The 9,435-nt window shown below is 35.3% G+C and overlaps 1 protein-coding gene across 1 annotated transcript; it reads left to right on the forward strand.

The window, feature by feature from the left end:
* The first annotated feature begins 993 nt into the window (after positions 1-993).
* On the forward strand, positions 994-3,252 carry LOC128026616 (zinc-binding protein A33-like). The gene is made up of 5 exons (XM_052613856.1): positions 994-1,047; positions 1,129-1,359; positions 1,493-1,515; positions 2,124-2,245; positions 2,582-3,252. Exons 1-5 carry the CDS (start codon positions 994-996, stop codon positions 3,148-3,150), a joined length of 999 nt encoding a protein of 332 aa, XP_052469816.1. The 3' UTR covers positions 3,151-3,252.
* The last annotated feature ends 6,183 nt before the right edge of the window (positions 3,253-9,435 follow it).

Consider the following 9,435-nt stretch of genomic DNA (forward strand, 5'->3'; position numbering starts at 1 on the left):
TATGCTGTGAGCAGTGACATGGCATTTAGGGCTCTGACAGCCAGGGCAGAGGAGCAGTAAATTTCACCACAACGTGCCTCTCGATAACGGGTCTTACCGCAAATTATTACAGTAAATGCTCCGACATCGTGACAATCCATACACCACTTAACGTGAGGGAATATTAATAGAAAAAGCTGTAACCTCTCAATAAAGAAAATGAGAACCTGCCTTGATGTGCTGGTCCCCAATGCAAAATAAAAAACAGCAGAAAGAAAATATTCACTTTAACAGAGAGATTTTCCCATCCAAATAGCAGCCAACGCGGTGACGTATCTAAAAGTCGGCTCGTCCCTGAACAGTTTAGCGGCCACTCATCGAGGATCTGCTGAGGATAGCTTCCAAAAGATCTTCATGGGGAAGAGAACGAGAATGAGGTGGGGACCGTTATGCAGTGGTATATATTGGAGAGTCAACCGACAGATGTGGTGTAATTGGTGCTTCCAGGATTGGTCACGTCCGAGGCAATTCCCATAGTGATATTCCAAACGAATGTTTGAAAGAGAACTAGGGTTTAAAAACTATGAAAGCAATACTGACTCACTTACAATAAATTGGCAGGCAGAAACACATAATCCATCAGAAAAGCAATGCAATCCTAGACAAAACAAATAGGATAAGACTTAACAAACAGTGCAGCAGGACTGGTGCTGGGAATAGCTGGGAAACACAATCTGGCAGACTACAGGAGAATGAGGACGATGTAAATAGAGAGAAAATGTGATACAAATAAAAAAACTTGATATCTGTAAACAAAAACAAGCACACATGAAAAATAGAGAAAAAATATAATATTTTATCCATTACAAATGACTACCTTGGGGTCCAAGGAATGTAGATTTTAGATGGGGGGGGGTAGGATACGGCATTGTTCTCACACCTGAACCTTAATTAATAAGTTTCCAACTTCAGAAAAAGGTGAGGCTCTCATTAAGGCCACTTAAGGAGGATCTAATGACCTTCCAGACACAAAAGGAAGAGTGTCTTAGGACAACACGGCTCATCAAGGTACTGACCACAATCACCAGAGACATAGTGTAACTTCTGTCACATTAAATGAGATACACTGACTGAAATTTTTTCCCACAGGAACAAACCAAACTCACTAGGAATTTGATCAAAAAGGATTTTGAGCAGATGCATCACTTCCTGCGGCTGGAGGAATCGGCACGGATCTCGATGCTGGAAGATGAAGCAGAGATGAAATGTGAAATCATGCAGGAGAAACTGGAGGATCTCAGCAATAAAATAGTCAGCTTCTCGGACACCATCCAAAACAAAGAGACAGATCTAGAAAGGGAAGATATCCAGTTCCTCCAGGTAACCAGACAATAATGGATAAAACATGCAGTGCTTCTTGTAAGACACTTACCTCTAAAAAATATTTTCAGTAATTTATGCTATTTAAGTTTGCAATATTTATTGTAATTTTTGTTTCCTCCATTCCTTATAGGCTTATAAAAGCTACACAGACAGGTAATATGAGAGTGTATCTGAAAACATTTGCGCGCACACACACACACACACACACACACATACGATTTATTGAATTCTGCTGCTAATTACACGTAATGTACGTACCTGAAAAATAAAGGACTGTTTTATTTGTATACAGTATATTATGTGTATTTGTAGTGTGTATCTTTATTCTAATTTTAATGACAAATATTCTTATCTTCACCCACTTTGGCCTAAATATCTACCATTCTTCATTAATATTATTCAATATTTTGTTACCTTGTAAGGTACCTTTGTACCTTTATTTTAAAAATAGGGAATTTGGTTTGGCTGTACTGCTCAGACAACTTGCAAAACAGTAAAACCAACATGAAAAAGATAAAATCAAGACTTGTGATATTCCTGAAAAAAAAGGACACCCCTAATAGTACATTGTTTCGAATCAATAATTTTGATTTGATTTGATTTTTTATTGAGAACACAACCTGGAAATGTTCTTGACAGTTTTCTAAGATTCACTCATATATTCATCCATGTTATTTAAATAAACCAGTATGTTCTCTTCTGTTATGAATATGTTGAGGTATATCGTCAATGTAAATTATTAGATCAATTTTATGTTGCAGTGTTCCTTACAATCCTCAAGACTCCAAAGTTTTAGTGCCAGATTCTCTTGTAGATGTCGCTAAACACCTGGGAAACCTGAAGTTTAAAGTGTGGGAGAAGATGTTGGGACAAGTGCAGTACAGTAAGTGTTAGGATCATTTAAGGTGTGTTCACACTTAGCAGGTTTGGTTTGATTAAAACAATAGCAATAGCTCTGTTTGTACAGTTAATTTGAAGAAGTGTGAGCGCTGCCATTTGAAATATTCATCATAAAAGCTGTCCAGGCATGATATGAGTTATGACAGTATCCATATGCTTTTGTTATGTATATTTAGATTCTGAGTTAAGAAACCAAGTAAAAGAACCAAGAGAACAGAACTGCTACAAGTGTAAACACACTCTTAGATTCATTGAACTCTGTGAGAAAAAGAGCATTTTCAACCCTTTCTACATGGACTTAAACTGTTGCACATTTCAGGTCCCATAATAATGGATCCAAATACTGCAGCGAAATGGCTAAAACTGTCTGAGGACTTGACCAGTGTACATTACGGAGAGTTACAGTCAGACATCCCAGATAACCCAGAGCGTTTTGACCTCTGTGTTTGCGTTCTGGGTAACGAAACTCTCGACGCAGGGGTACACTGCTGGGAGGTGGAGGTGGCGAATAAGACTAAATGGGACTTGGGTGTTGTGATGGAGTCTGTGAGCCATCAGGGCATTCTGAATGTCAACTCCGAATGTGGATTTTGGACTCTGGCTTTAAGAGAGGGTGGCCAATACAGTGCCAGTACAAAACCGTGGACTAGACTCTGCTTGAAAAGAAAACCACATAGGATCCGTGTCTGCTTGAACAACAACAAAAAGGAAATCTCCTTTTATGACCCACTTGACATGACTCATATCTACACCTTCTCAAGTCTGCCCACCAAAAAGCTCATTCCTTTCTTCTCTCCATGTGTGAGCGAGCAGGGCAGTAATACTGAGCCGTTGAGAGTTGTGCCAGTGAAGGTGGCAGTAACCATCACTCCAGAACCAACTGACTGAACATACCAACATTCTCAAGATATCCCATAGACTTTACATTATACATGTCACATACAACAAAGTACCAAAATGACCATGGCTTTAATGTATTGTTTTTGGACTACTGGCATAAATATGAAGCATCTTTTCATAAGCCTATTCATAGTTTTCAAAGACCTGGCGGGCAAAACATCCATAACTGTATCAGAAGTCTGTCAATTTTCAATCTGTTTCCAATCCACTAATATTTAGATCATGTCTCCGAAGAATAAAACAAAGATATGTGAAGAAAATGCTTGTTTTGGCCATTTGCAATTCATAAAAAACACCAATGGCAAACATTCTATTTAAAACAGCATGCCATTCTAAAATGATTAATGTGAAAACACTTAAAGTGCCTTTAAAGCAGTGATATTAAAAGATCATATTCAGTACAGGCCTTATTGATGGTGCGTGCTGTGTGCAAGCAGATGAGCCCGGAATATGAATGCAATGCGCTACATGGCTAAATGTTTGGTATGAGTAAAAAAATTGCACATCACTATGTTCATCTGCTTGTCTGTGTAAAGTATGTATCATCAATAAAGTGTATACTGAATTTACTACATTATTACTTAATGCAAACCTCATAAAAATAACTGGTGGTCAGCAGAAGAAAAACTTGTTTAGTGTAATGTCACTTGAAAACTATGAATTGGCTTATATTTATATTGCTTTATATTTATTTGTTTTTGTGTGTTTGTGTGATGCCAAACATCTATATAATACATTTAGATACAGTTTCATTAAGTAAATACCATACATACTGTTAAATATATGTATCAAGTAAAGATTCACAGCAATGTAACAGCATGGGAGAGAAAGGTTTCTTTTGACACTCTTGATAATCTTATTTAATCTTTATTATAATCATTGCTATTATATTTAAAATTTTAATATTCATGTAAATAGTGTTAATTTACTTATTAGGAATGTCATTTTACCCTTTTTTCGACTCATATAATATGGAAATGAGAGCACATGGTGATCTGTCTATATTATATTATTTTATAGAGGCAGTTTCTCAGAGGCATTTACTCAAAGAGGCTGCTTGTTTTCTGTGTTGTATCAGGTATGTGTTCTGCTTTGTTATTCTCATAACCATAGGAAAATGTTTATTATTCATTACATCTGTCTGTATGTCAAGCACAGCAGGCACATCATATCCTTCTTAACTTCCAGTTACAACCAGCTCATTATCTGATCATCATGTGCTGGATTCACTTACACTGATGCACTGATATCACTCACAGCACAGGATTACCCACAACAGAAGCGTTCCCAGATGACACAGCATTAAAGAGTTCTGTTTACAGATAAACACAATGTTCTCACACGTAGTGTTGATCTCAGGAATGTGAACTGGTGGGAAATGAAGTGTGACAGAGGTAGTGAACGGCAGCTGTCTTTGTATGCTTCATGCATCATTAAAGTGTCAGGAGTGGGAGTGGTGGTGTTCGCATACAGTAGATCAGGGGTGTCAAATTCAGTTCCTGGAAAGCTTTAGGCTGCAGCCCTGCAGAAATCCAAAACCAATACCTTGGCTTTCAAATAAGCTTGAAGGACTTGATTAGCTGGATCAGGTGCTTTTAATCAGGGTTGAACCTAAACTGCAAGGTTGTGGCTTTCTAGGAACTGAGCTTGAGATGCCTGACCGATGAAAAAGATAAAGGGGCGGGTTTACTGTTTGTTTGTTTAGTTTTTTTCTAGGCTTGATTGTGTTTATTGGGTGCAGTCTAACATGTGTTCATGCTTCATTAAAAAAAATAAAAAAAATCTTAATTTTCACATAATTTACCTTCATTCCACACCAATCTGTCCCTTTTCTGACTAACGCCTCGATTTATTTCCTGTTATTATGAAGCCCCTCCCCTCAAAAATACACGATGGGCTGAGACTGGTCAGCTGGCTCAGTGTGTTGTGATTCGCTAAACCGCCTTGAGCGCGTCTAAAGATTTGAAAATAAGTGTATTAATGGAACAGTTTGTTGGAGCAGTTTGTCCCGGTTCTTCTTATTTGTGAATTCAGTTCACTGGAGACTCGCACTAAACGGTTCATTTGAATCAGTGAGTTGTCGACTCTAGAACAGCTGCAATCAGATCATTCTAATTCGTAAACGAACCGTTTGGCGTGATTTACAATCCGATTTAAACGGTTCATTGAAAAGACTCAGTTCGTTCGTGAATCAGAAACCGCTCCTGTGTGTCGGAGCTCGTGATATATAATGAGTAATGACATGTTTTATGAAATGTAGTGAAATAAAAAATACGATCTTATGCTTTTGGAATATAGTGAAGTAAAAGTTACTCAAAATAATACTTCTCCAGTATAGTACAGATACTTGAAAAAAATGTACTTAAGTACAGTAACAAAGTAAAGCTACTCCGTTACTGACCACCACTGTGATCGGAATGAGAGAGAGAGAGAGAGAGAGAGAGAGAGAGAGAGAGAGAGAGAGAGATGTAGAGCAGGGAGACGCGAGAAACAGGATTGAGAACCGCTGCTTTAGAACATTGGTTTTGAAACTTGTGAATCCATTAGAATCGTTAGAAGACAGAATCGTGATACATATAAGCACAGATTTTTACATGCACCCCTAGTTTTCTCTTCCTCTTCTCTAAAGCAGCGCAGCATGGCCTCACCCCTTTTTGTGTGTTCCCGGGGGTGAGGTTTATCTGGGTTTGTGACATAACAGACCAGGGAAGAAGCTTGTTGTAGTCCCTTACCAGACGTTATTGTAGGCATTAAACTGGCAGAATTTTAAAAGACATTGAACTTTCAACACTGCACTACACTTTGGAGATATTGTTTATATGAAAATAATATATGAATTATTATGAATCATAATAATTATATAATATGTAAATTATATAATATATTATATAAATTATATATGAATCATAATATATGAAATCTATAAGAAATTAGAACTTTTTTTACATGAACTACATATCTAGCCCTACAAATATGTAATTTTTAATTTTGGACTTAGGTGACATGTAGATATATATCCACCCTAAAACTCAATCAATACATGTTGATATAATAAAGGAACATAAAACATTAAAAAAAAAAAGTGCGCGCATTCCATATATATATATATGTTGACATATGGTTGGTACAAAAAAACAAACTGTATTGTACTGTACATATAACAATTTAGGGATTTTATCAGCTTATATATCTTCATCTACCCAGAGAATGTATGTTTGTTTAAATTATACAGATTTTATGGCAATATCACTCTTTATAAAAGGCAATATGCATCACATACTATTACATTTCCATATGGGCTTGTAGTATAGGCTGTCATATCTTAAAGGTGTATTTTATATATTTAGTATGTATGCATGTATGTATGTATGTATGCATATATATATATATATATATATATATATATATATATATATATATATATATATATATATATATATATATATATATAGTATAATATATATTATTTAAATAAAAGGCCATAAAATGAGAGACACTTTCATGTTTCTTAACACACTTGAGTACACTTTGTAATCAAAACACTCTTTCATCATGTGTTCCTAGAAGTATCCGTGGAGATAAGGCTGTTTACGCTTTGCACACTCTGTGTTTTGGTGTGTGTTTGAAACACGTGATCCTGCGTCTCCACCCCTATAAAAGAGCAAAAGTTCAGATTCCAGCAGTTATTCCAAAACCACAGACCCAAGATGAAAGCCTGGTTCGTTGTGTTACTGCTGCTGCCTCTCTGCATGGGTAAGTCAGTTCAGATCGTTTGCCATCACTGTTGAAGGATGTTACTTTATTGTTGCAAGTTGTGAATCCTTGCCGAGAACAGCTGAAATGGTGTTGATTTCTACAACTTATTTTTATGTTTGCTTTCAAAGAAGAGTATTTTTCTCTAAACAGCTATTTTAATTAAAAAAAACTTTTTGTAAATATAACATGTTACTACAACAGGGGGGCACGGTGACTCATTTGAGGTCCATGCTGACCCGGGAGTTTGCATGTTCTCCCCGTGTTTGGGCGGGGTTCCTCCGGGTTCTCTGGTTTCCCCCACAATCCATAGACATGCAGGTCAGGTGAATTAGAGACCCTAAATTGCCCATAGGAGTGAGTGAATGTGTGTGTGTGTGTTGGCTCTGTGATGGACTATACATCCGTCCAGATATGCTGGAATAGACTTGCTTATTCCTAATATTCCTATGGGCAATTTAGAGGACAAGCCAGTGTGGACAATGGTTGGAGGTTATTGCAAAAAAGTAAAATAAATAAAAGTAATAAAAAGCAATGTCTAAATTCAATTCGAGTTTTGCTAGTAATTTAGTTCATTAGTATTACTCAGCATTTGTGAATACACAGTAACATGAACATAAATGTGAATATTAAGAGTGGAAATGCAATGTAATTAATAGATAAAGTGATACAAATCACAATTGTGGTAATACCATAGTAATATGAGATAAACACTACTAATCAAACAAATATTGTGAACTATTATTACATTTTAAAATAAATATTTTCTATTTGAATATATTTTAATTTGTAAGTTGACTGTGATTCAAAGCTGGATTTTCAGCAATTAGGTGCTCAAGAAACATTTCTTGTTATAATCCATGTTTAAAAAAGTTTCTTTCTTTTTTCAGAATTCTCTGCTGAATAGAAAGTTCAAAATAACAAATATTTTTACTGTCGCTTTTGATAAATTGGCTGCTTCGTTGCTGAATAAAAGTATTAATTTCTGCTACACAAATAATAATAATAATAATAAATAAATCTTACCAACCCCAAACCTTTGAACAGTAACATACAGTATTTTACTTTCTATTCTTTTGTGTTACATAGCAATTTTCTGAAATCCTTCATAATGCTGTTTCATTCTTAACTGAACAAACTAAAGGTCCTTTTGTGTTTGTGGTGCAGCGGATCACTACATTGAGTGCTATGGGGAAGATTTCCTGATGGTGAGAAACATGATTCTGCAGTGCAGGAGTAAAGTTGCTCAGGCCTGCTATACCAGAGGTAAATGAGTAAGACTCAAGGGCAGCTCCAGGGCACTATAAACACTGCATGTTTCTGCACTACACAATCAGGGGAATCAGATCAGATCAGATTTCCAAGAACAGTGGATTTCATAACAGTGATAAGTTGTTGACACAACAAAGCTGTGGGGACGATCAGGATGTTTTTGTAACAACCCGTCATCATCCAATAAGAAATATTTACACGTATAAACAGTTATAACACAAAGTCATAGTGGAAAGGTAGAAGTCATGAATGAATGTTAAAAACAACGACAACCACAGAAAAGCAGCAGTATTTTAAATAAAAACACACCTTAAAGTAATGATACACCTTACTAGCGTTGTAGCTGTCAGGATAATATGGGTAATGACAGTATAATATAATAACAGATATAGAAAATATACTTTTTTAATTTAACATTTACTTGTATTGTTTATTTAATAAGTTGTATGATAGATTCTTCAATCCTTATTAGACATTTTAAAGATAGATTTATTCATACAATTTTATTTCATAACAACCCTTGTGGATAAAAGTCCATTCATTTGGTTTTATTTGTATTGTAAAAAAAAAAAAAAACCTATACAAATAAGCTCGAATTTAATTTAATTGAATCACTTCAATTAAAATGAATAATTAAAATTTTGCTTTAAAGCATATTTACAATTTTTTCTTAAAATCTTTTTTTTTTTTTTTTTTTTTTTACTAAGATACTAAAGCAAATGTAAAGTGCTTTAATTTTAACTGCAGTATATTACAATGTTTTATATTATTACATAACATTTAAAGTTAATATATTTTAAATGTGCCAAGTCGTAACTTCATCAGTGCAAATGTGTAATTTTTTTAATTATAGTATAATTTTTTAAATGCATGCAAGTTTCAGTAGAAATTACGTTAAAGCATATTGTAATTTACAATAAATGACTGTCAATACATTCATCAGAAAACTTGAACCATATTTAAAAGACAACAGAATTATGAAATGATATATAAAGATTTACGTACGTCCTACTACAAAAGATAATCCTACAATAAGTGATTTGAACACATCTTCCATGTTCTGTTACTGATCTGATATCTCTTCCACAGAATCTGGAGAGAAAGGCTGCGTCAGCGTGGAGTTCTGTCAAAGGAAAGGCTGGACGTGTTGTTATGAAAGCCGGTGCAACGCCTGATCCTCACATAGAGTCTGCTAACCGCCAGCTTGAGTTATGTCTCCGTCATTTGTTTTCATTTCATACTCTGACA

This window comes from Carassius gibelio, chromosome A13, assembly GCF_023724105.1.
Source record: "Carassius gibelio isolate Cgi1373 ecotype wild population from Czech Republic chromosome A13, carGib1.2-hapl.c, whole genome shotgun sequence".
NCBI classification, from domain to species: Eukaryota; Metazoa; Chordata; class Actinopteri; order Cypriniformes; family Cyprinidae; genus Carassius; species Carassius gibelio.

Bases quoted from the DNA above. Each gene is read 5' to 3' on its own strand.
- LOC128026616 (XM_052613856.1), top strand. From the start codon at position 994: ATGACCTTCCAGACACAAAAGGAAGAGTGTCTTAGGACAACACGGCTC. The intron at 1,048-1,128 runs GTACTGACCACA...TTTTTCCCACAG, and splicing joins GGACAACACGGCTCATCAAG to GAACAAACCAAACTCACTAG. The intron at 1,360-1,492 runs GTAACCAGACAA...CATTCCTTATAG, and splicing joins AAGATATCCAGTTCCTCCAG to GCTTATAAAAGCTACACAGA.